Source organism: Acanthochromis polyacanthus, chromosome 23 (genome assembly GCF_021347895.1).
Source record: "Acanthochromis polyacanthus isolate Apoly-LR-REF ecotype Palm Island chromosome 23, KAUST_Apoly_ChrSc, whole genome shotgun sequence".
Classification (NCBI taxonomy): Eukaryota; Metazoa; Chordata; class Actinopteri; family Pomacentridae; genus Acanthochromis; species Acanthochromis polyacanthus.
The window spans coordinates 6,120,075-6,147,394 of NC_067135.1; the positions used below are offsets into that span (position 1 = coordinate 6,120,075).

At 40.1% G+C, this 27,320-nt stretch overlaps 1 protein-coding gene across 2 annotated transcripts in view; it reads left to right on the forward strand.

The window, feature by feature from the left end:
• nlgn2a (neuroligin 2a) overlaps positions 1–27,320 on the forward strand; it is a 199,204-nt gene that overhangs the window by 104,807 nt on the left and 67,077 nt on the right. The window contains exons 4-5 of one of the 2 annotated variants that reach the window (XM_051943594.1): positions 3,609–3,662; positions 26,020–26,169. In XM_051943594.1, coding sequence (XP_051799554.1) covers positions 3,609–3,662; positions 26,020–26,169 — 204 coding nt within the window. The remainder of the gene's footprint in view (positions 1–3,608; positions 3,663–26,019; positions 26,170–27,320) is intronic. The other variant, XM_051943595.1, reaches the window with a different exon arrangement.

Consider the following 27,320-nt stretch of genomic DNA (forward strand, 5'->3'; position numbering starts at 1 on the left):
TTTGTAAATTCTTTGTTTCTGAGGTCAAGAGTTTTAACTCATGCTCAACAATCTACCAGGTTTTCCAGTTGACTGTTAGTAGTTGTTAGAAAAGACAGTAATAAACCCAAGAAAAGTATTAGCAACCACTGCTTTCAGGTTCTAAATAGCATAGAAAATATTATACATTTCAGCTCTCAGGTTATTAAATGTCACAGAAAATATGAGAAAGATCAGCTTTTAGGTTGTAACTGCTGGTAAATATTAGAAACGAGTGCTTTCAGGTCATAAATCTTACTTTTGAAAGGAAAGTTTCCATTAAATTAGTCCTCATAACTCAATTTCTAATTAAGAATTTTGTTGTCGCTTGGAGCCAGCTGCCACATCGTTTCTAATAATTAGCTGAATACCTGAAAGCAGAGCCTATTTATAAATGTATGTGCCCAAACACTGAGCAGGAGAGTCTGTTAGGAACAAGTTCATGTTCACGTCCAGATTGTTCAGAAGGTCAAATGTGAGAATATAAGTCAGCAAGAGTAGACTGTTAAGAGGGTTCAGTTTTTTAATATTCACATCAGTCTTTAATTCTCTTATTTGCTTTTTACTCTGAGGTACAATAGGAACACGGTGGGCTTTTAAGAATGTGTCATTCTGTTGACTCTGGTCCAGACTAAAATATCTCCGCTACTCTTGAATGGGCTGACAAACATTTATGTTCCTCGAACGATTACTCTGTCTGGTTTTATTAATTTTATGGCTTTTTGCAGCAGGTCAAATGCCTCTCTAACACAGGGAAATACAGCCACATCTTCCTCATGGACTGTCACAAAATTAGGTACATTCAGTTCTCGGGCAATGAATTGTTATTGTAATGCCCCGACGATCAACAATAGCTTCATATGTTTGTTTTTGACTAAAATCTCTAACTCTTGGGTGGAAAAAAAATTGCAATTTGTCCCATAATTTGTTGGTGAAATGCCTCTGTTCCCAAGTTAGTCTCACAAAGTTGCTAGTAAGGATCTAGATTTGTACTTTTGTTCAAATAATCAGCCATATTTTTTTCTCTCTAACGCTTTAAACTCACGCACCTGGGAAGCAAACCCAAATCTCTAATGTTTGTGCTTTATGTGCCTGAATTCAATGTGACACTACAATCCAACAAACACGTCCTGGATTTAAAAAAACCTTTAGAAGTACCAGTGTGACACCAGTTAGCGCCTGTTTGAGATGTCATCAGCCCATTAACTGGCTGCTATCGCCCATCGTTCTCATACATATAGGTCAGTAGGGACCTTCTCCACCTTGTGTTGGGTCAGTAGGTACGTTATCACCACATTTAATGATTTGATGATGCTCCGTGATCACCTCATTTGATGATTTTGCATATACAAAGAGTTAGCAGACTTTCAGCCAGGAGACGTGGATTTTTTTCCACTTAGTTTTATTTGTTTAGAAAATCATGGTTTGGGTTAAAATATCCCCTGTTGCTACATTTACTACATACCACAAAGCTCTGTTTCATGTGTTTCCAGGTCAACGACTCCACCAGAGGTTTTACATGCACACGACTACAAGAGGTCGCTGACATTACCGCGGTTACATTTTGTTTATCAGTGATCAGACTGGATGATAACCCCCCCACTGAGCCTACTAGAAGGTGGAGAAGGTCCCTGCTGAATCAAATGTACGGGAATGATATGCGATGATGTAATGGGCTAAAAATGTCTGTGTCTTATGCGGTCAGTCAGGTATTTAAGGAAGAGGATGTATTAAATGACCTGCTGGATGAGCCTGCTGTACATAAATAATTCCTACTTAAAAACCGTCACGTCTTATCTTAAAGTCTGCTTTCCCCACCGCCTTCAACCAGAGTGGTGTTTTGTTGCATTTTGTCTAATCTGTGTGTTGATGCAATATTTGTTGTGTATTTTTATTTTGAAATTTCTGTGTTCTCTAGCCAGCAATGAGTTCTTATTTGGTAATCTGCAAATCTTAAAGTGTGTATATAGGCAATTTTTTTCATTCTGATAAAAAGCAGGTGCTTTATTATTGGTATGTAAGTCGATATTTTTTTACCAAAAAAAGTTTCTTTGCCAAACCTCAAGTTCCCAAAGTGGATTTAACGGATGACAGCGCTGAAAGGTGAAGAGTATCTTTGTAGTGGTGCTTGCTTTCTGAAGGCTGAAGGTGAGCGGTATTTTCTACAAGCATTCACACTTTCTGAGATTCGAGGTGAGCGGTGTACACAGATGGCTTCAGTTCAAACTAACAACTGCATTTGTCTCGTGTCTGTTATATCTGTACCTTACATGACCGCAGCACACAGGGAAATGACAGGTGGGCGGATGATAAAACGGGACTAAGATCAAAGCTGATTTTGAAGCATTTTTTTAAGCAAACCCTCACTTGGTGTTCATGAGAAAGAGGTCTAGGAACACTTAATGAAGGACGAAGAAACCGCTTTGTCACTGTCACGTTCCTTGAATATGAAACTAGTAATACATCATCAAATTTTAAAAAAAACAACAACAGTGAGAAGTGATGATGGAGGGAGTGGAGGAGGTTATTTTTCTCTTCGATTTCCCTCCGTGTGCAGCTTTCCTTCTCGCTCTTGTCTTCTTCCCTTTCTCTCCGCTACTCTTTTAATTTACCAAAAACAGCCAGTGGGCAGATGGGGATCAAATTACATTCACCTTTTACCTGCACTCCTCTGCGCAATTAGCGTCACGCTTACTTGTCATTTCAAACTGACACACTGCTGTTCCGCTATGTAATTATTTACCCGCCTGGGGAATAGCTCTCTGGTTTAACCACTAAATAATAACAATGCACACGCAAAAATACTAAAGCACCTGTGCCCTGTTTTATCTGAAACATGCTTAACATGCCTTTTACCATTACAGGGGTCATTGTCTCTGCTTTCCCGGTGGCTGTGTAATTAAAGGTGTCTTTGTGTTCAGTGTGTCTTTCTAAAAAGGTCTAATTGATAAATGTTGTGCAGCAAACCTTTAAAATCTTCTGTGTGCTTCCACTGCTGAGATTTCAACCTTTAAAATTTTGGGGTTTGAGCATCAGGACCCAAACCTGCCACGCTTCCTTTAGGTGTCCTCTTCTTTGCCTGTTCTATTTTTTAAAAAAGAGAAAAAAAAAATCTGTTTTTTGGTCATGGTTGGATGAAAAGGGCTGGGTCCTGTTCTTCAAACCGCCGAGGCCTTATTAATCCACATTCCCTTTTTCCCCTTTTCACCAAACCCAAACCCCCCCAGCCCCACTCACCACCCACCCAGCTTCCAAAAAAAAAAGTTAGACTCAGGGAACAAACAGTTTAAAGGAGAGAGAAAGAGGGACCATGAACAATGGCAGCCGTTTTCTTCTGCAGGGGGAGAGAGTTTTCTTTGATCTTGTGTCTTTTCTTGTGATAAATCTGTGTCTGTGATGCCTTTTGTTTTTTGTTTTTGTACTCTTTTTAAAGGAAAAAGAAAAAAACAATAAGCAAACATGAACTCTTGCTGATTTGTCCTTTTTGCTCTTGCTTCTTTTCTTTTTTGATATTCTTTTTTTTGGTTTTTGCCAGTAATCTTTTTGAATTTTCTCTTTTCTCTTTTTCCCCCCTTTTTTCTTAACCCTAGGTCCGCTCACAAAAAAACATGATGAATCTTCAATGAACAAGCCTCGAGACGAAGGTATTTTTGTTGCATGTTTTTCCTTTTTTCTTGTTTTGAAGTCTTTTTGGGGGATGTGTACACATGTAGAGGAAAACACACACAAGTCAAACATCTTTTAGGTGGGACTTTGGACATGAGATGTGTTGGTGAAAGTGTATGTGCTGACCACTGCAATTCAAAAGGTACCTTTCCTATGCAAATCATTAGCCTTATGTAACCTTGGATGATCATAACGCCTGGCTAATGGAACCCAGACACCCATTATAAAGCCATCTACAGTGTTTTTCAAAGGTCTTTGTCTCGCTCTCAAATGAGAGAGGGCCTTGGACGCCATCATCACAACTGTGCCCTTGAAAATACATTGGCCAACTAACAGCATTGTCCCAGAAACCAAATTGTTGTCAGGATTTTGAGCAGCAAAGCGCCCATTGAGATCAGCTTACACAACAAGGTGCATTATTATTGCGGCTCAACCTCCAGCTCAAGGATGAAATTGCTATTGAATAAGGAACTACACAAATATTAAGCTAGCCCTATTCCAAGTCAATGATGATAACATCAAATCAAGTAAAGGGGAGACAAAAAGAAGAAATCAGGGACATCCAAGGACACTTGTGCCCCGCTTTGGAAGATTTAGGTCTAATCGGCTGCTGGAATAAGGACACAAACCTCACAGCCTGCTTTTAATTTATCTCCTACCTGCAGCACTTACGCTGTGGAGGTGATTATATCTGCACTTTCATCTACCCTCCCCCCCTTTCTTTCTTTGTTCTTTTGGACCTGTTTCTTGGAGAAAAAGATGACTGATGATATTTTGATACATATTTCTCTTTATGCTATTTTGAGGGGGTTGTGCGGGTGAATCTTTTTCTTGCTCCACGATGCTCTTTGATTTGGGGTATTTTTTGAAGTTGGAAGTCGGAGGAAGTTTGACACAAGAGGATTTTCTTGGTGATCAAACGCGCTGGCACAGACACAACTTTTTGAGCTACCACAGTCAGCAAAGCAGTAGAAACAGCCAAGCCCAGTCAAGACGCTTCCCTCCTCCTCTAAATACGTCTTTCATCCCTCATCACAATGTACAATTAACCTCATTTGATCGGGAACTTCTAATCCCATTGCTCTGATTTAGCCTCAGTATCCTAAATATGAATTTGTCACAGGTGCAACCGGAAAGCTGAAGACTTCATGTGGAAATACAGATGTAGAAAACTTGCATAAAAACAAATAAATGCGTGCATTTCATGACAATGCAGATAGAGCTAATCATCTTTACATAAAGCTGCTGAATACAAACAGCTGCTCCCAGTGGAAATTAGCACCCATTAGTTAAACTGGCAACCAGAGTTAGAGCCAGGCTTTTAGAAGTATTGCATTTTTGAGTCCAAATCTCTCCTAAAAAAGATCAGCCATCAAACTATAAAATAGTTTGATAATTTAGTTTTCTCTTTTTCTTCAACTTTGCACATTTATTTTCTGGAGTTATATCCCTACCTGATGATCTAAATGCGTTTTCAAAGCCTTCTCTAACCTCTTGGGACGTAATTCTCGTTGAAAAATACTGCATCCCTCCATTAAATTTTAATATTTTGTGGAATAGTTTGCCAAAAACTGAAATTTAAAGCTTCGATTCACTCAAAAACATGTTTTTCTTATTGAATCACTGCCGCGGATGTTTGACCTTCACAGTGCAGAACAGTGTATGTGCAGAGTCTGAAACCACGTCAATGTTTTGGCAATAATCTTTAAAACATGATGACTAGAGTAGAAGATGCCAGTCATGGTCTAATATGCAACGTACTTGATACCTGCAAACCACATAGTCAATAAAAAACATGGAGTATTATGGAGTAGTTAAATATTTTAAACATAAAATATTAGATGTTCATTTTTTTTTAAGGACTGGCAAGAAGTAGAAGTTATTTAAAAAGTTGTTCTTCAGCTTGTTAACATGTGCGCAGTGGGACTTCCTGAATCATGATTTTCAAGCATTGGTTTCAGGCTAAATTAGCGCAGCGTAGAGTACTTTTACAGTGTTCAAACAGAGTTGTAGGTGAGCTGGAATTTGAAGAGAAAGAGGCGAGGACTTCTTAGATCTGCATATGCTGGAGGAAACAATGGTGTGGAGTTGCATCTAAGACATTTTAAAGGTTGGAAGGGATTCTTTTTATGAAATAAAAAATAAATACTGAATTTTGACACTCAGATGAGCTTTAAGAGGTTTAATGAACAAAAACGAGGACTTTTATTGTGAAGAAACCACAGCAAAAATACATTATTGTTAATCATAGTTGTCGCTCTTCTTTTATGTATTACAACACAAGTAGATATTTTCAGAAGATTTAACCTTAAAAAAATAAATCATAATCAATCCTGAGAAATATAAACTGGTCACATGGTTGTTAACATTCCCAGTTTTCCAGAAAGATCTAAAATATGTCTCCATGTGCTAGCCGCCACATGGTAAAATCAGATTGTTATATTGAAGCAGTCAATAGAATATTACTTGTAACATGTGAAAACTAATAGAAAGCAGATTTTCTTCCCCTGAATAACAACTTATTTGGATGCAGAAATAGTGCGCTATTAGTCTGGGAACAAAGCAAAGTGAAACTGGCCAGCTTTAGCCCGATAACAGCTGCGCAATCAGTTCATGCGTTTTGTCCACCATTTTGTCCTCATTCTTTCAGCAGCGTATCAACAGCCTTTTCAAATTGGCATGCTTTGAAGCCGCATACTCTAGGGCATGAAACGTAGAAACATATTCATAAGCTATTCTATTCAAGTAAATAAAAGTACATGCTGCACTCTCAAGAAGCGTCCTCGGCCCGTCTGGGTGGCTTCGTTCAGCAGCGGCTTCGGGTTCTGCATCAGGTGTGAGAAAGCAAAAGGCTTTTGGGCCGCAGTGCTGCTCAGGATTGATGTTCAGAAAGATTGATAGAGCTTCCAGCACCGCTCTGCGCACAAGTGTGCGTGTGTGTGTGTGTGTGTGTGTGGGGCGGAGAGAGAGGAGGGGATTACAAACCAGAGCGAGCTAAATCAAGAAATAGACAGAGATAGTGTGTTACTGTGCCGTCCTGTGTGTCAGCTCTGATCAGACACAAACCAGAGCCACCTGAGCCCCAAACCTGGAACATATTTCTGCCAGGAACAATGTCACCTCCCCCTGACACGCTCGCACACACACAAACACACACACACACACTCGCTCAGACACACATTGCCGACAAACAAGACCACTCAGTGCAACCGTGGGCGCACCTTTAAAAGCAAATAGCCCATCAAAACCACATTTACAAACACAGATGAAGTACAGTTGTAGAGCAAATTGCATCACATTGCATCAATCAAACTAGTGCAGAAACAAGCTGCCAACACTCCATAGTAGCAGGGGGATAAGAAAACAGTTGGGTAAACATGGCATGCATAATTTCTACATTACAACAACATGATTTCAGGTTTAGAATATCCCTAAATAAATGAGTATCTTCAGATGGCAATGAATTAGATGTTATATTTCATTATATTTTTGTTTAATATTGAATCAGGAATCAATAAAAACTATAAAACAATATAAAAAATAGGATAGAATTACTAACAGCATAGTGGTTCCCAAGCAAACATCTTACTGCTGTAATGCTCTGTACTGTTTTATCATATTTATCTTTATTTATAAAAAAAAGGGAAAAGATTCACAAGAGCTGTTATATGATGGATTGGAAAAGGGATTTTCCTCATTACTAATAAAAATAGAAATAATGACCATTTAGATAGGTATTAATCTCATTTTGTCAGCCAGTGCTGAATTTCTGATAATAATTGTGTCATTTTCCCAGATTTGACGGTTCGTACAGTCACTTGATTTCAGCTTGAGACCAGCTGTATTGCTGCATACAAATCCATTATCAGACAGAAATACAATTAAAATAAATGCTAAACGTGTGATGAATCTGAATTGATATGAACTCTAAGAACAAACACGAGACAGCCACAAAATCTGCAAAAGACCTGAAATGAGTCATGCAACTCTGTCACAACATGATCTTAAGTTGTCATGGCAAAACATTGTCATTCATAGCTGTGTTTCGGTCTCCAACTCATAATGAAAATATGTCGCTTTAGCTGCTGAATGCACCAGCTAGTTGCCAGCTTTGTCTGCTGGTTATTTTGGAAAGGGGAGTTAATGCTCAATGCAACTTGTTTGCTGAAAACAAAGCTGATTGTGGCTGAGCTGTAATGTAGAAAATGAAAACAGTGAGCTAAAAGAGGCTAAAACGCTCTGCAGATATCAGCGGTAATGAATTGTACACAATCATGTGAGTTGTTTTAAATGTAAAAATAATCCTTGTAAGCTTTAAAGTTGTCTTTAAAAATATTTTACGGGTTTCATTTTAGGACGTTACATTTAGGAATACAGGTCCAATGCGACCCAAAAGAAAAGACGGATAATTTTAATCGCAGCTGTGACGATCCCACAATAGTACTAAATGTAGTACAACATTAATAATGCAGCTAAATGTTGTTTACTGACCTAGAACGTGATTATTATCTAAGCCCTAGGTACTGTATGTAGCCTTTATATTTCAGGTAATCTCCTAGAGATCAAGATATCTTTTTTCTGGAGAGATCAACGGCTTTTAGAAGGATTTGAGTTCAGCAAAACAACCCTGAATTAATCCTGGATTTTCAGAGCTAAAACAACGGTTCACTTCTGACTAGGTTGTAATTTATGCTGCTAATCTAAGCTGTGTTCAAGATAACAGATCAACCAGTCAGTTCTCTAAGAAAGTACCATCATCATTCCTGGAAATCCTGCAGAACTCGGTGTGCAGATAGTACGAGTCTACAGAAGCTTCACCCTTTGGCTCTGACCTTGCTTCATAACACAGACTCTAGAGTACAGCAGATAATAAGATAAACAAAAGCACTTACAGATACAGAGTACACAGACAGAGATATGAGCGCACATGTAGCGTATCAGAGACAATCACAGACATGGCTGAATATATTGCTAATTCTAAAGAGGTCCTCAACACCAGACTGAAAGGCAGCGCTTTGTGAGCCTTTCTGGTTAAAAGCTTCACGTTTTTCCAATAGATGTGGTCAGAAATGTCCTCCTGTTGTGCCTTTAACAGTTAGTGATGTTACGCAATCCATTTGCACACCACCACAATCAATTTCAAATTACTGTGACTCGATTTAGATTATTTATATTACATGTAAAGCACACAGAGGACAATGTACAGATTTCACAAGAAACACGATTCAATCCCAATAATTATTAAATCTTTCGTTTATATTGTATCTAATGTATTATTGATGTTATTTTTATTGTAATATCCACACAGGACAGTGTTCCAGCACAATACAGTTGGTCTTATGGAATATTCAGTATTAATAATAATGTCTCGGGCATCTGCAGCAAAAGCCAGCAGCATTAATGTTACACAATTCAACACTACTGTGCATGGAAGAAAAAGAAGGAGAATTAAATTATTTGTCGCTACGCATTCTGTGGCTCATATAATACGATCTGATACAATACGATGCAAGACAGCACGATCTATAGTCATAAATGAATGTCTTTACAGAAGCGATTCTGTACAGTCGCACATTTTCTGGTTGAAGCCATTTAGGTGCTTTATGCTTGTATTGTGCGTCTTACATATAACTCAAATGATTACAGATAAATATTAACAGATCACAATAAAACAACAACAGCCAGGTTAACGTGTTTTCGACTTAAGCCTCAATTTTTAAAGGGAATACTTAGTACCCACTTTGCAGGCTTTGAAATTAATACTTCCCAAGCACCAAATGCTTGTAAAACTTTATCTGTAAGAATTTATCGTCCCTGCTGACCGCCGTATGCTCAGAGCAAAACAATGGCTCTGCATTAGGCTTTTGATAAACAGCGGCTCTGCAAAAGTTGCTCTCCACTCGCTGGATGAGTGAGCACAGTTGACTCAATCAGCTCTTAATTTATGCCTCCTAATTGAACATGTTGCATACAGTTACAGCTGAAAAAACGGCCGACATGTCGTACGGTTTTCCCAAAGAAAACGTAGAGCTACTTCTGAGTGCCAGACGCTTTTTAGCCGTAGAGATCTGCAAGTTAATTTCACATGATTTTTGCTCATTTAATATTAACAGACAGAGAGGTGCATTAGTCAGAGAGTCATGGCAGCACCAGAGGCCTCTGGATGCTTTGTGTTAAGTTAGAAGATGTCAGAGAGTCCGGGTGGCTTTTATCATAGAGCCACAGAAGACATCCGTGATGCTCCCTCCTGGATGGCAATATAGTAGATGGTGTGAATGGCTAATAAGAGTCAGTCGTTGTCTGTGTGAGACAGATACAAGCTTTTGTCTCCACTCTGTTTTTGTCGGCATCAAAGTGCTTTTCTCAATTTCCTCCTCTTTCGGCCCGTTATTTCTCCCCTCCTCCTCCTCTCTCTGTCTCTCTGTATTATGTTTCCAGTCTGGTTATAACTCTGCTAACAGACGCCGGCCTGTGGGCAAAGCGGCATCGCTCCGTATCGGCGTCTCCGTTCGTGCTCTCCGACGTACACATTCAGTCCAAAACACCTCCCCCCCTCCTCTGCTTTTACAGTACTCGCTCACAATCCCTCATTTTGGAAAAAAGCTCCATGCGAGGACAGAGACTTGGCACGTTTCATCTTTTTCATATAATTAGGAGCATCCGGGAGGGGGGATGCTCTCCTGCTAAATCTCTCCATTTCCTGTAGGATTTTCACCACGGACACAGTGTAATATTCAGTGTACTGTACAATACACATTCTTGTTGCCAAATCTCCAAATTGTGGAGCACAAAAGGACAAGGGGGCCGTGAGCAATCAGCAGGGGAAAATATGCAGGCCAGCATCCATTATATTATTTATTTCACCATTTTACATCCTTATGTGCCGAGTACAAATGACTTTATATTAGGATTTTGGATGGAATGAGGTGGCACAGGGACAAGACTGACCGTATATTGAAAAATTATGGAAGGAGAATGAAAGGACAACACGGTGAGGAGCAGGAAGCTTGAAAAACTCTGCGTGAAAGTGCAAAATGAAAGAACAAAATGAGACGGTCCGGTCGGTGCCGGAAACATCACACACCAGCGTGTCAAAGGATAGCATCATTCAGTATAAAAGAGCCCAGCATAGAAGCAAATAGAATCTTGTGCTGGAAAGGATCAACAGCACTGTCAAACCAACTTTATTTTAACATTACTACAGAGACTCAATCTCTTGTCTCTTTCTATCAGTCCGTCTCTCGGTGGGCCTGTCGGTTATTTGCTCCCTGCCTCCCCGTTACCTCAATGCTCGGCCCACGTCGTGTCAAGGTTGTGTCAATATCGCGTCGAATACACCTACTCCATCGCATGCTGACAGATAGCATTTTATTGAGCTTGAAACCCTTTGACGAGACAAAGAAAGTGAAGAGGAGGGTGGCTGTGGAAGAGGCTGCGATAAAAAGGATCGGAAGGTACGGGGAGATAGAGCGGGACAGACGAGAAAGGAAGGAGAGAGCTAGTTGGCGCCGTGTGGCCTGTCAGCTAGCTTAGTGCTTGGGAAAAAAAGCTCCACACCGCTTGGTTTTTTTTTCCCCTTTCTTTCTTCTTTTTTTGTTTTGCACTTGGCTGGGTTTATTGCCATGTGTAATGGCTATAAGGGACCGAGGGAAGCAACAGTGAAGGCTGGCTCAGCTCCTCTTCCACTCCTGGACCTCAGTGAATACCCCGATGCTGGCTTTGAGCTAGCCAAGAGCTATTGTGGGTCTATTTAATCCAAATCAATAAACTTTAAAGTGCTCGCTGAAACAAATGAAGTTTGGAATCGTCAAATTGCATTGCAGAGAGGACCTCCCAGCAGGCATTCAGAGCAATATTAGTGAAGCATTGCAGAATTATACACTAGGTTCATGTTTGGTCGGTGCATGGTTTTGGAGAGAAAAGAAACATTCATGAAAGAAGCAAGGGAGCCTCTTATTAAGCTGGAACAGGACCACCAACTGTACAGCTACTCTGTGGTGCGTGCTTCAGTATTTTAGCGAGAAAAAATGTTACACTAACAGTAGATAATCCATGACAGCTAACGTCTACAGTGACTACTGGAGGTGTTTGGCTACGATTTATGCTCCCATAATGCTGTATTGCAACTATAGATTCCAAGACTGCAGGGATACTAGTCATTGTTAATGTTGATCATTGAAGAAGGGATGGTACATTGTGTGAAGGAGGAGGTTAAAGAGTGTTACACGGCCTCTTTCTTTAAAACCCCTCCAGTAAAAGTCAACAATATGGCAAATGGCAAAGCCTTCACTACAGTCACATAAGTCAAGACACAAAAATCATTGCTAAAAAGATGTGAATATGTTTAAACGTATTGTAAATACCCCCTCCAGTTAGGTTTACTTTTTTCAAGATCATGAGAGAAATAAGCAGTCCATGGCTGAGCATTTCCACTTTAAAACTGCAGCGTGCCGATGACAGCCTCAGAAACACAGACTTCCAGGGTTTCATATACATATATATATATATATATAGAGAGAGAGAGAGATATAGAGATATAGATATAGATATAGATATATAGATATATAGATATATATATGCATGCTAAAAGAATCAATCCAGTCAAATTGCAGAGGGAGATTTTCAGTATCATTATCCATCGTCAGGACCTAGTTTGAACTCGTATGGCTGAATTACGTACGGTAGTTTTCCAGTGTTGTAGCAAATTGCAGGTGATTCTGGTGTGCTCTAGCTGCGGTAAATGGGGAAAAGTCGACTGAGAAAGAGACATGTACTTCTTTGATCAACGTATTCAGAAGGAGGGAACAGTGCAGAGCTGCATTTAAGCCATTTTAAAGATGTGTAAATATTATTTTAATGGAGAAAAAGTCAAAATATGTAACTTTGAGTCACAACATCTGGTTAAGTTTAGGGGAAGATAGTGGTTTAATAATGAAAATAATACTGGAAGGACTTATTTTCCCTTTCAGTATTTAACACAAAATCTTAACCTCCTTTCCACTCTTCTAGAAAGTGTATTTGCTGACATTTTATCATATTCTGATGTCTTTATTGTGTCATACATTTGTTTTTACATTTCTGATGGCTAAAAAGCTAAGTAAATTATTGTTATTAGTGTTCTTAATATAATAGATGTTAGAGGCAGCAGTGGCATCTAAATCTGTGTTTTGTTTTCTGCAAAAACTAAACAAAACTTCAACTGTAATGCATCGTCTCATGGAGGTAGTGTGGCCTATTTTTAGGGTTGTATGTAAATAGTGTAGCCGATGAAAATATTCTTGGCAGGTGCGTTTATTTACTAGTTTATGAAATGGAAGCCAAAAATGTAAAAATCTGGACTCTGCGTCATCACATGAGACAATAGTGATCAGGTGGGACTGCCGGAGGAAAGCTTCCAAAGGCGTTTTGAAACATCAAGGTAGCGATTATTCACCAGCACTCTTTTTAGTTTGGCTGCAAGGGAGATGCGAGTGCAATGAATCTGTGGTGGAAAAACCAATCAGAGCAGAAGGTCTGACAGCTCTGGAGCAGAAGTAGAATTTCCTGCTCCACCATCAGATCAGCTGTCAACACAGACAAGGAGAGATAAGTGGCTTCTGATAATCCATACTCCCACTGGGGTGGCATGGAGCAGGAAGAGCTCCACCAATGTAAAACTGCATCGGCTGCACTCGCGCTTTCACGGCAGCACAGACAGAAACGCCCCCGTGGTGACACCTGATCCCGGGGATCACAGGTCAAACAGCAGGAAACGCACACGCTCACACACATATTGACATAAACAGCAGGAAAGATGAGTCATTTTTCTCACACACACGTAGTTCTGTTGATGCGCGTCGGGCCAAGTTGCTCGGCAAAGTTCCGAAAGTTCCACTCAATTTGACTAGCCGCCGCCGGCGCCTTTTTTTTTTTCAGCATTTGTTGTCTTTTTCACACTTTGTACTCGCTTGTGTTTGTGTCTTTTCACCTGGATTGTATTGTAACTGTCGGAGGAGCATTCCAATTAAGGAGGTATTGTTATGTATGAGATGGAGAGCGGTGGGTAGTGACAGAGCTGACAGCATTACTTAATGGGAACGCTGGTGTCTGAACGGAGACGACGGCGGAGACTCTCTATACCCAATTTATTGTTTCTCTGCTCCTCCTGCTGGAACTCGCAAATAGAACAAGAATACATTACACCCACAAGGTAATATACTCGGCAGTTTTGTACAAAAAATGTGAAAAAAAAGTGTCTCTGTCTTTTGTGTATCTCATATGACCTCTTGTTGTTTGATTAAAAACAAACCTTCCCCTAAACTTGCGAACACTAACTTAAAGTTGAAGTCAGCGTTTTGACTCCAACATGCTTTTTTTTTTTTTTTGTCAAATTCAAATACATCTGGCCCTGTGATAGGAAACCAAGTGCCCATGCTAATTATCTAGACATGCCAAATAGCTAATTATCAACAATCCTCTGAAATCACAGATTCTACCTTTAACATGAACAATTATTGAAGATAAATAAAGTCACAAACATGCAGATGTGGTAATAATTCCAACGAAAGCTACTTTGATGATCAATTCGTTGTTTTTAGTAATTTTTAAGGCAAAAATGATTGAACTGCTGATTAGTTGGCATTATCGATGGCATTGGAAATCAATCATTTCACCCGATGCACTTTTTCCTTAATTTTATTAAAGCAAATGTAATCAGACAACAACTACACAACTACAAAAGAACTCACTTTAGTTGGTGAGTGCTTGAAAAATATCCACCTTTTCCATGTTGCACTTTCTCTGAGGTTTCAGACTATACTTTTTATGAAAATTCATGGAAATTTTAATGAACATCTTTCTCTAGTTAATATTTTATAAACCAAGCTATTGCTAGATTAATAGACATATATCTGATTATGATATAAAACACAATGAAAATAATAATAATAATATTTACTTGCATATCAACACAATCAACACTTACCGCAATACCTCATCACTATGCTGAAATGATCGTATGTATTTGCATTTAAACGGTTTTACAGTTTGGTGCTCACAAGTGGAAAAGCTAATATAGAAACATGCATAGCTGCTTGGCAAGTGAACATTTTTATTTGTCTATAATTTTACTGACAGAATAGTTGAATAGAAATTATGTGTTTTGGAAGCAAAATGTTTTTCCACAGTGTCATGGATCATCAGGTTTGCAGCGATTCTGTACTTTACATAGTGCTGTAGCCACAGGGCTTCTTTGTACATGCACTGGTATAAATGCAAAACATATATTAGCATATTTTAACACTTTCAATCATCTTGAAAATACAAGTAAGGAAGTAAACAGAGTTGTGATTTGGATTTCTACAAGTCAATTATGCATATATTCACGTGTGTATAACATTTTCGTGCAAGTGTCCATGTTGGTAGTGTTTAAGTGTGGGTGTAATATGTTTGGTTGTGTGTCTGTCTGTCTGTAAAGACTTAAAGAGATACTTCTCTATAGGGGGGGATGGACATCTAGCCTCTAGATCTCAGCCAATGAGGCTTCACAGCAATACACACTCATTCACTCCCAATTAGACCACAGCCACCCTGAGAAAGCAGGTCTGGAACGGCAGCCACAGTAATGGCAAGATCGTTATAAGAGGGAGAAAAGTGGTGAAGGCAGAGAAGCTGAAGGAGGTGGACTGAGGATAATGAGAGGTTACATGAGGACAGACGAGGAGGAGCGCTGGAGAATGGCTGATTGCATTTTATTTAACGTATGTATAAATATGAAGCGAAGAAATGAATTTGCATCTATATAGACTTGTGCTTGCTTGAGAGCCCTCTGGTGGAATTCATTCTTTCACTACATAAAAAAGAATTTCTTTCTTTGCACTTTATTAGTCGTAGAAGCAGAACCCGTTCATTGTTTCTACATATTGTATGAAATATACAGAGGAATGTTAGATCTAAGTCCAAGCCCTCATTGCCTCACTTGTTACACGCTGAACTCAAGCTCTGACCTTATTAAGTTTCTGTGGATGTGAGAATTGGTCAATTGTTCTCTCTTCAGACAACTTCTTCTTTATATTCTTGTGTGAGAAATGCTGTGGGAACTGTAGTTTGTACACACAACAAAAGGCCAGACTTACAAGCGTCTGCATCATTTTTGAGCAGTGAGGCTTCAGAATAGTTCCTAAGCAATTAAAAGATGAGGCAAGTGGTAGTTAAAATTTCAGCAATATCGTTTCAGTATAGTCTTTTACCAAGGAGTAATTATCATATTTAAGTAATAATATGTAAGTGTCTTTTTAGGCAGAACAACAAATGACCACATTAATCAGACAATAAGGAGTTAGGAGGATTTTAAGCAATATGCTTAAATGTTGTTGTTTTTTTTTAAAGATTTTAAGGAGTCTGGTGAGGAGTGTGCTTAAATAATTTGTAATGAATGAAGTCTTTCAAGGTCCCATATTGTACCTAAAACTCAAAAATATTTTCGCCACAAGCAAAACACACCAAATCTTTTGTTGTTTGATGTTTAGAGTGAACACAAGAATCTCCATGCACTCCCAGCATCTAAGAACTGAATATTCAGTGTATTCCTTTAATTATTGATGGCAATTTCATCACAAAAATAATACAAATGTTTTGTTTTAGCATGTTGTGAAGCTAATCTGACTACTGTTGCCATTCATGTTGATCATATGCCCATAGGTCAGAACTGTGTGTAAACTATAAAGTAATTCAGCCCATTACGTCTGTTTACTTCTTTTCTGCTCTCTGTACTCGCATGTAGTGTAACTCAAGACAGCCAAATTCCTGATAAAACTGTTCTCATTTGCATACTTTCTGGAAATAGTGCCTGAAATACTATCATTTGAGACTACATGGTCACCAGAAGTCACTACAGAGCCATTTCTCAGTTGCCAATGTGCACTGCTAAATACTGACATTAAAAAACAAAAAACAAACTCACTGTACACATTAGTTAACAACAACTGCCATACAAGGAATTCTGGGACATTTTCATGATATTGCTCTGCTCTCACACACTAATTCATGCCGTCAGCTGTTTTGTTCCGTACTGTTTATCACATATGCAGAGAGAGTTTGATCCTGAAAGGGGCAGCTCAGATGTATTTAAAGCTACAGAAGTTGAAACGGTCTGCTTAGAACTTCCTTATACAACCAAGAATGCTGACAGTTTAAAGACACATCCTTGGGAAAAGTGATATTTTCACTCATTTGCTAACTTGCTAACGAAGGGCATAGTATGGGACCTTAAAGAAATAACACCTTAAGATAATACTGAAGAAATAAAGCGTCAAACGAAAAGATAATTTACAAATGGTAGCCTTGAAACAATAAGGAGTTGAGGGCAACTTGAAGCTAAAAGGAGTCAAGAGAGTCCTTAAGCAATAAGAAGAGCAGTTTTTAAGCCATAAGGACTTGGAGTCCTGAAGCAATAAGGTGTCAGGTTAGTGTCTTGATGTAATAAATGGTTAGGGTAGTCTTTAAGGAACAAGGGCTTATAGGACAGTCTTTAAACATTAAGGATTTAAACATTGGGTGGATATGAAGCATTAAGGAGGATAGTCTTTAACCAGCAGGGAGTTGGGGTAGTTTGATGCAACAAGGAGTAAGGGGAATTTTTAAGCAATGAGGATTTAGGAGAAAAGAAAAGGTAGGAGGATTGTCTCTAAGCAATAAGGAGGTAGGAAAGCTTTAAGCAACAAGCAGCGAGGGTGACTGTGTAGTTTCCAAGGAGTCAAGATAGATTTGAAGCTTTAAAGATTTGAGATATGTTTAACCAAAATGGTTTGAGCAAAAAAGAAGCTCCAGTAGATTTAAGCAATAATGTGTAAGGACAGGCGAAGGAGCTAGGGGATAGTGCTTGAGTGCTTTGAAGTTGTAAGCAATAAGGATTCATTTTAAGGCAAAAGCAGGTTTTGATTTTTCCGTTGATATTTATTTGAGCAAATGTGTGGTTTTGCTCCGCGTGTTTTTGTGGTTTTTCCGGTACTTCAAACAAAGTCTCTGTAATCTTCCAACACGCAAAAAACCTGCAGTCACGACACTCACATAGAAAATTAGGGTGTTTTGTTACCAGCCGAGCATAAAGAGTGCGGTGATAAAGACGAGAGGGGGAAATTAAAGGAAAACAAGGAAGAAGAGGAGAGGGGTCAGTGCAAGTCCAAAAGGCTTAAGGCTGAAAGAAAAGGAAGAGAAGAGGGCTGTTATGAGGGAGCCAGCAGTGGGAATACAAGGACAATGCCTGTGTTTGTGTCGTCTTTGTCGCTGTGGTATTTTGTAGGACAGAAGGGATGTGTGTGTCTGCGTGTGTGTGTAAGAGTGTGTATTCGCCTCCCCATCCACTCAATTTGTGGAATTGATCCGCTCCCTAATAGTGAGCAAAACAAAAAAGTCAGCCTAATCCAGCCACTATTTATAACACAGATGGGAGTGAGGAGGGGCGGCGAGAGATATAATTTAGCAGCAGAAGTAGTACAAAAGCCAATGACGGAAAGATGAGAAAAAGATAGAGGAAGACAAATGAGGGGAAGCAAAGAAAGCAACAAGGAAGACCACTCAGTGCAATTGGAGAAAAAAAACGAGAAATCTGAGCACGTTTGGCTTCTGGCCGAGGCATGAGATCAGCAGCAGCAAGACGCTAGATTAAGACAGAGAGGGAGAGATGAGGGAAAAAGGGGGGAATCGCAGAGAAAATGGAGATCAGAAAACCGACAAGTGGTGCAGATGAGAGGCCAGTGGAGCCGCTAGTAGAGGACAATTGTGAAGATAAAGAATTGGAGATTGACCAACAGGAAGCTTGCAAGAGGCTGAAAGAACAAACAGCAATAGATGGAGTAGGTGAGAAAATTAGAGAGGGGTGCTTGTGATTTTGGAGATGTTATTGAGTCTATTAAGAGCATGTTGTTGTAAGACAGGCCAGAGCGGCTATTCTTATCCCCAGTGGTCCTACTCATCTTTTCTCTCCTGCTCGCTCTGCTCCTTTTTTTTTTTTTTAACCTCGCCCACTCTTAATCTGCTGAGGGAAAGAAGAAGCATTGATGTCTGATTTGCGGAAGGGAAAGCGGTTGCAGGAGGTGTTGAGCTCGAAATACAAAGCAGCGAGGAGCAATTCTGACTACTTTTCTGGCTTATTGATCTTGCTCTGTGATGCTACGGATCATACTTTATGACATCTGTGATAATTGCACGGCGTTAGATAAGAACCCCGCACACATCCAGTAGCGTTGGAGCAGAAGCTGTCGTGTTTTTATTTATTTTTGGGCTGTGGAGTTTGTCGGTCTGATCTGTGGAAGCATATTGAGCTGTGAGGTGGGTGTTTGCTCGCTGTCGCAGGCAGTGAAGTTGGTGTAGACAGAGTACAAACAATACAGCAGCTAGGATCATCCAAACTTCATGCTGGTCCCCACAGCCCCAGTGTTATAAGCTCAGGCAGACAGAGAACAGAGGCAGCAGGGGCAGCTCTCGGTGTGTGTTATCTCAGTCTGTGCACAGAACAACGGGGGAAGCGGTGGAGCTTTTTTCTGATCTTTCTGGAACGGTTACTGCCATCAACTAAATCAAATTTAACTCAGTGTAAAACATGGACCAATTAGCTGCTCTGTGGAGTAAATGCACGTCTTAAATATCCGTCTCTATACACTGCACAGTCTGTCATAGATACATCCACTCCATCGTTAGGCTCAAAACGCAAATGCACTTAAAAGTTTCAATTAATGTGTCAAAATGTGTGTTTTGATAGCACTGCAGCAGACTGGATAGCTTTAAAATGTATTAATCTTTTCAATTTCAGTGTGATCGTTAGTCATTTTTCACATAATGATGCACACTTTGATCAATAGACTGAGAGTCTAACTGTCAAATAGCCACATTTCAATGAAAGAAATTCTCAGGATCCTTTTCTGAAAGGTTCATATTTCCTTCTTTTACTTGAAGGCTTTTACTAAAAACATATCAGTGACCACTTGAATGTACCATGGAGAAAGCGATTGAAGCAGTGACTAATGTTACCTGCATTTATATCAGAGTTATATAAAAAATAACAAAGCGAGTTTGATTTAAAAACAAACAAACAAAATAAAGTTTAAAAAGCAAATTTCGCTTATTGGCTTGTTTTTCTTTCGTTCTGCATTGATGTAAGATGGAGCAGCATGAAAGAAACATTCATCAATCTACCAGTTAATCAGTGGTACAGAGAAAAAAAAGTGTCATCGTAATTTTATTCTTGCAACAAGTGTAATATGCTTGTAAACAAACCTTCGCTTTCCTTAATGACAAGTAGTAGAACACCAGTGCATGAACACACACACACACACACACACACACACACACACACACACACACACACACACACGCACGCACACGCCCACACACGTACATCCCAGATGCAATCAGTTTGGCCTTTGCCTTGATCCATTGTGCTCTAACGATTAAGCCGCAGTTGTGCTCGGCGGTCAGCTCTACTGCTGTGCATCTCATCACATCCAATTCATCACCGTGTCCACCTCCAGCAGCCCTCTGTCACATTAGCCTGCCACTGACCTCCTATTGACCCACACACATAGAAACGTTCATCTCATTTAACCACCGCAGTTACATGTAAGCACATTTTCTAGGCTTATCAATCCCTGTTTGCAATATAAGGTCTTTTATGACTACTGGCTTTATTGTTGACCGTTATCATTCACAGTAAACTTGCATTCATGCAGATTCAGGAAGCATATTTAAGAATAGAAAGAACTGTGGTGTGTTTTCTGTTTGCTGTATGTCTTTTCACACTAAAGTAGAAAAATTGATTCAACGTTACGGAGTGTAAACGTGAATAACATTTTTTTGAAAAAAAAGTCTTGAATCTTTTCTCTTACTATGCAGAGGACAACATTCACATGGCTATATTTGTGGCTCTCACAGGAGAAGCATTTTTTTTAATTAAGGAAGGTACATTGCATATTTTAGAGTAAAGCTACATTTAGCCAAATAAACTGGGGATGTACGGTGAATCCGCTTGTTTCTTTAACCGCCTGACCTGCATGTTGAAGATAAGCTTTTTGTATTAATTCCAGTCCATCATGACTAAAATTACATGGCTGAGAATTAAAGAAATACGGCTAAATGTATTCCCTCCATTGCGTCGTTGCAATATTTCCAGCTCTCTGTAACCTTTCTGTTAATTGGATCACTAGTACAAAGGGCCTCTGCGTGTTTGCACACAGATGACAGTTCATCATTCGCTTTGAGCAATTTTCCCTGTTATTACAGTTTGGACCCTAAGTGTAAAAGGTCAATATGTATCTCCACCTCATGTGCTAGTGCATACACACAGAGTAGGATATCTATAGTAATTGAAATAGAAATGGAGGGAAAACGCACCGTATGGAAGAAATGAAAATGCAAATTTGCAGAAGGTGTGACATTCTGTATGATGTGATTTTTCAAACCATGAGCTGTCATTTCACCTCAGTGTGATTCCGTATCTTTTTAATTATGGCTGTCTTTGAGGAGAGGACCCCAGACTTCCATCTCTCCACGCTCAGGTTAACACAAGGGAAGATGATATCTCTAAGAAATTCTAGTTTCTTTTTCAACACTGTCCTCCAATCATGCCTCCTCTGTTGCAGCTCAGACAGGAGCCCAGTGAGGATGCAGTCGAGGTTAATCCTCGATTTAACTGTTGTTTAAAAACCAAACAGCTAAAATATTAATGACTTTAAAAATCTAAGACATTTCATCTCCGTTATCCTTCCAGTTCCACCCTGAAGTTCAGCTGTACCACTTAAGTGCATATCAATCTCTCTTCTGCCTCTCCGCTGGATGTGCCAGTGTTTACTGACAGCAAGCATCAATTCCCATAAAATCAGCACCCGACGGTGACGTGAGCGGTGCAGCAGACCACGCTCCCTCCCCGTCACTAATCAGTCAGTTGATAATGCGCTGGAAATGAAGGCCTGCGTCTCATCAGGAGACCGGAGGGTGGTGTCTCCGAGGGCAACGGTGGGCGGTGTGCTAAACTGGAACGCTCGACACAAGTTTAGGCCTAATCGTCTCATTGTTTCCGTTCTGCTTGAAAGGATCAGCAGCCATGCTAAGCTCCTCAGGGTCCCGGCCCTCAGCTGCTCTCTGCCATCTTGCTTTGTCTTTATTGCTGTTGTTTGTGTTTACTGAGCAGAGCCAATTTTTTTTTTTCCAGCGGCATTGTTTTTGTTATTCGACTTTGTTCACCTTTTTGAATTTGGGTTTCAGTTAATCATTGTTTCTTCTGTGTGCTGAAGTGTTGTTGATGCGCCTTTAGAATTCAAAGTGACTGTCTGTCTGCCAGCAAGTACGTGTTTCTAATCTGTCAAAATTCTCGTCTTTGTTTGTTCAGTTCACATATTCTGATCATTGCTGAATGTCACAATGACAAAAATATCCTATTACAAGTAAAAGGCGTTTAATGTGAAGCAGTGGTAGCTCTAATAATGCAGCATTGATTGCACTGACAGCCGTCTGTGATCGTTGTAGGTAATATCAATTTATGTAGGTGTGTGAGCATTTAAATCTCGCATGGAAACGGCAGGTTTCTCCACTGAAAACTGCTGCTGTACATACAGTAGGAGAGTATTCCAGAAAAAAAATGTTTTGTGTGAATTCTAGAAGAAGGTTTGATGTTGTCAAATTCTTTGCTTTATCAGTATTAGGAGGAAAATGTACTTGCAGATTCAGGGTGCAGCGGTCACATTTTTCACTGCAATATAAGAGTTTAAGGCTGTGATAAATGAAGTAATTTTGTTGTTTTTTTTAAACCTGTCAATGGCGTTTGGGACTCAGAGTTCTGTAAATATGAACAAATGCTGTAATGAATCTGGACATAATGTTTCCAGCGGTGTATTACACTGTCAGTCTGCAGTGAGTCAACAAATATTCAAGGTTTTTGTTGCATATGCTTGATATTCTTTCTCAAAAAGCACATTTGGAACAAACGACACTGGAAAAACAAATTAAATAACATTAAATAGTTTGAATGTAAAATTGGAAAGTCAAACTAGTCACTGTGCTTGTCAGATAATTGCAGTAGAATAAAAAAATGTTTTATTACCCCTTTAAGAGGAGTGCAAATGGCAAGTAAAGTTGTCAAGCAGAGGTTCAGGAAATAATTAACCATTTCTGAAAAAGCATATATAGGATGCAACAAAGGGTGAATAAACCTTTGAGTCAGCCATGTACAGTGGGGATACTGACCTCTTCTTTAATTCTAGTCCCTTTAATTCCTTTTAATATGTAAACAGAAAACCAGTGGTTGCACTGCTGTGTCATGACTAAGCCCCTCCTCCCACAGCATCAGCTCATGCTTGTGTGCGAGCATTTACCATCTGCCTGATTATCAAACATAGGGTGTCTAGGATTTGTTGAGGCTTTGTATGTATATTGTGAACACTGTCCCATTTACCCAACTGTCTCCATGGCACAGGACATTATGTTGTCATGCAGTGCCTGCTTCGTTCCTCTGTAGACACGTTGTGAACAAAAATAACTCGTGATAAACAACTGACGCAAATATTATACATCCAATGCACGTTCTCCCAGAGGAGTTGATGAACTGATTAGATTTTTGAAGCACCTTAATGCATAAAATTGCATGTTTTGAGGGTACAAATGATTGAATCAGAGTGTTTTTTTCGAGGCTTTGGAAGCAGTTCATCCCACATGAGGATCAAATGTGAAACCTGAGGCTTGGAACCTAACCACCTGTCCATCTGTAGGCATTGCATGCTAAACTTTAGTTGTGGTAGAAACACAACAAAGCCAGAGGCAGAGAGAGAGAAAGAGAGAGAGACATAGAGCCCGAGACAGAATGGGAGGAGAGAGAAAGAGGGAGCTTGTAGCCCCCGAGGGCCTCAGTCCTATCTGTCACTGTGCCACAACGATTCGCCCTGTAACTGATCCATGGACACACAGTCTCCAGGTCAGCTGTGACAGCCTGCCTGGTGTGTGTGTTTGTGTCTGATGTGGGTGTGGACGGCTACATCAGTGCATCTGCATTCTGTCTCCCGCGATGCCAGTGGCTGTCACTCTTCATCTCCTGATGCAGGATACAGGGGTGTGCTCGCGGAGGAGGTGTGCGTACATGGTCATTTGCCACTAATGAAATGACACGCAGGTAGAGATGTGGCGAAGGGCGTCACGGGGTTAGAAACGCACAGAGCAATATGTTGCCACGGCAACAGTCAATGAGACTTTGTCCACGTGAGAGCGGCTCATGTAGGGGCAGAGAGAGAGGGAGGGAGGGAGAGGCGGAAACAAGTCAAAGTGAAGCAGTTGCCATAGCGACTCTCCATTGCAGCTGCCTGTAAATTTCTCTCTCCCCAGTGTGAGTGTCTGCCTGCCTGTCGGATGCATTGGTTTCAGCGTCATGCTTGTGTACATGTATGTATATCGTTGTGCGTCACTGGTGCTTTAGGGCGTCTGCTCAGTGTTGCGTGTTTCAGCAGGTTTTTCATGTATATTAGAATACATATATGCAATATTACATATATAAAACAGGTTTCAAAGGGAGCCACGTACCCTCTTTCTCTTTCCCCTTCTATAACAGATGCTGTAGTGGTTATTTATGTGGTTGTTCTACACTACTGCTCTCTCATATCCCCAGGCCAACACACTCTGAAGCACACAAACACACACACACACACACACACACACAAGCCAACAGGGGCTGTCACTGTGCCACAGTTCTACGTCTTGTGTGCCATATGCTACCGTGGGCTCCTGGCAGGCAGGAGTGTCGTCGCTCACAGTCAGCTGGGAGACTGGTTCAAAGGCCAACGAGAGCCCATCAGGGACCATCCTGCATGCACACACACGGGGCAGCAGGACGGGGCATCTGTTTGAAATTCTCCTGACTGATATTAGATGCTTCCTGAAATGATCTACATGAATTTTAAAGACAATGATGCCAGATTCGTTTTAATTAGACACCCTCAGCTCGTCACATATTTACGAGCTTTTTCATAATTTCAAGCAATTAAACATCTGATGAATTGGAATTTTGATCTTCTTAAGCACATTCAAGCAAAACTGAATAAATAGCATGTATCTAGAAAGCACAAAGCTCAAGAAAAATATCACAGGAAATTTAAAGCAATATTAGCTGATGCTCAAATCATGCTAAAGTCCAGTCATACTGTTCTATAAATGTCCGTTTATTTTAAGAAAAAGAACAAAATAAGACTTTACAGGAAGCAAACCTAAACCTAAATGTAGTTTGCTGATGGTTGAACATGACATTTTATGCAAAACTTTTCCGTTATCTTCCGTTTTTTTTTTTTACCTCAAGGCAGGACCCACTAACAATTTGTGCCAGTGCAAAATGATAGCATCCAAGAAAACTGTGTTTCCTAGAGATTCCCCACAGGGGAATTGACCTAGAAATAGGTGATATAGCTGTCCCTGCAGCTCAGGGCGAGTTGCAATTTGCATTTATGGGAGTTCTAAGTTCCAAGGTGCAAAATAAAACGAGGAAATTATGGAAATTCATTGCAGACATGATATATTAAGAGCCAGTGGCCTTTTATTATCTGTTGATTGCACACAGAATGTTCTTCTTCAGAGGGGAGTGCAGGCATCAGCTTTGCTCCTTTCAGGCCCAGCTTTAATATGTCTCCTCATGTCATACTGCTGCCTTTTTAGCCTCTGTAAAATGTGTTCCTGGTGCCCAGCTGCTTTCAGTGTGTTTACTTTGTCATCTCAGAGTGCCTTTTTACGCACTGTTAAAGCATCTCTTCTTTGCAGCAGACAGCTCTTTGGGGTGAACTTTGACACTTACACTCTGAGCTCCAGTTGCAAAAACACAACTGTTGCACGCATAATTTGCACATACTCTCAGTTTTCCTTAATTTTCTGTTTTGTTTTACTCAATAACCTTGCACACATAGGATCACTGGCTTCAGTGTTGGTCAATCTTAGCCTCACTTTGAAATCAAGCATGTCACGGGCAGTGATATACGCTAATATGCCGTGCTACCCAGTAATTTTCTTCAAGCGCTGCTGCTTTAATCTCCAGGAAACATTTGATTAGATCCTTACTGTGGTGTCTCTTGTTATTGCCTGTTGCTGGAATCATTGCCTGAAATCTAAATTACCTCCAGCTCATTTTTAAGAGCTGACATCCAGTTGTAGGGAATAGTGTAGCTCTCATGCTCCGATACATTGCTGTGTTTTCATCCAGCCGAGCAATTTGCTGTTTGTTCAATATATTATGGCCTAACACAATGTGTGATCAAAGAGAATATGAGAGACGTAAATACAGTTATTGACTTTTTTCTCTTTCATGCTCTCTGCTTCCTGCGTTCTCCTCTGTGTGTGTAGATATTCGTGACCGCAGGAAGAAGCCTGTGATGCTGTTTATTCACGGAGGCTCTTACATGGAAGGAACCGGAAATATGTTTGACGCCAGCGTCCTCGCCGCCTACGGCAACGTGATCGTGGTGACCATGAATTACCGCCTCGGTGTGCTCGGTGAGTAACCAGCTTACCTTCTCTCTCTTGCATGTGGAGGTTATCCACCGATATTCATTGTCTTCACATCTTTCCACCGCAACAGTCACTTGTGTGCACATACGACTCAGTGTCTCACAGCAGACTCTTCTTGTTGGATGACATCAATAGTATTCATCAATGTAATGACTCCCGGTGCCTGCGTTCATCACGAGAGCTCACTTTCTTATTGATTTCCTTTGTCAAATATTCCCATCTAAAGACTCTGATTGTGCAATTGTTTCGCTTTCTTTGAATGTCACTGCAAACACCCCACTCGAAAAAGCCCATATTTTAAACACAGAAACCAACAGTCAGGCTTGAATAAGGACTAACAGAAGGAGTCTAAATCTGTAATTCCACTATTGTCTCCTGAAGGAACAGTTTGGAGAGAACCTTTGGCTTTCCATGACAAGATCTGACATGAGGTATAAGCTCGCAGATTCTCATTGGTCTCATTGCGGTGTAATAAAACTCAGACTGATGTGTTGTGTTCATTGACCTGATAAGATTTTGCAGGAAACTAACTTACCGCTTTGAATGATGTTTTTATATTTGCTCTTTATTTGCTCCCCAAACTGTTAAATATGACCAGGGCTGAAAGAATAAAGAAACAATAATAAAACTGTCTCGCGCACCGTGATAATAGTCTACATCTAAGCAGCACATTAATTTAATGTGATACACAATTGTAATTATAGTCAGATCTAGTGCTGCCTTAATGGTGGGGGCAGTGATATTGATAAGCCTATTAACTTACACATTAACACCGTCGGCTTTTTTTGCCAGACTTCTCTCCTGGCTTTGGCTGCAGCAGCTGTTGGCTTTTATTCTGTTTTTCATCTTAGTTTAGGAATTTAGTTGATTCTTTCTGGAAATGTGCAGCTCTGTTCCTGTTGCAGTTGATCATCTGGTGCCAAAATCACCTATTTCATGCATATAAAGGTTCAGAAAAACAGCATATTGTGATGACGTATCGTGATTGTTGTTGGCAGGTTTAGTAAAGCCAGATAACAAAAACAAATCCTGGATAACTTGCATGATAGTACACATCTCTGATCTGCTCTTTTTCCTTTTTACCTTCTTTGATTCTTGCCAGAAACAGCCAATGAAAGAAATAAACGGCCCAGTTT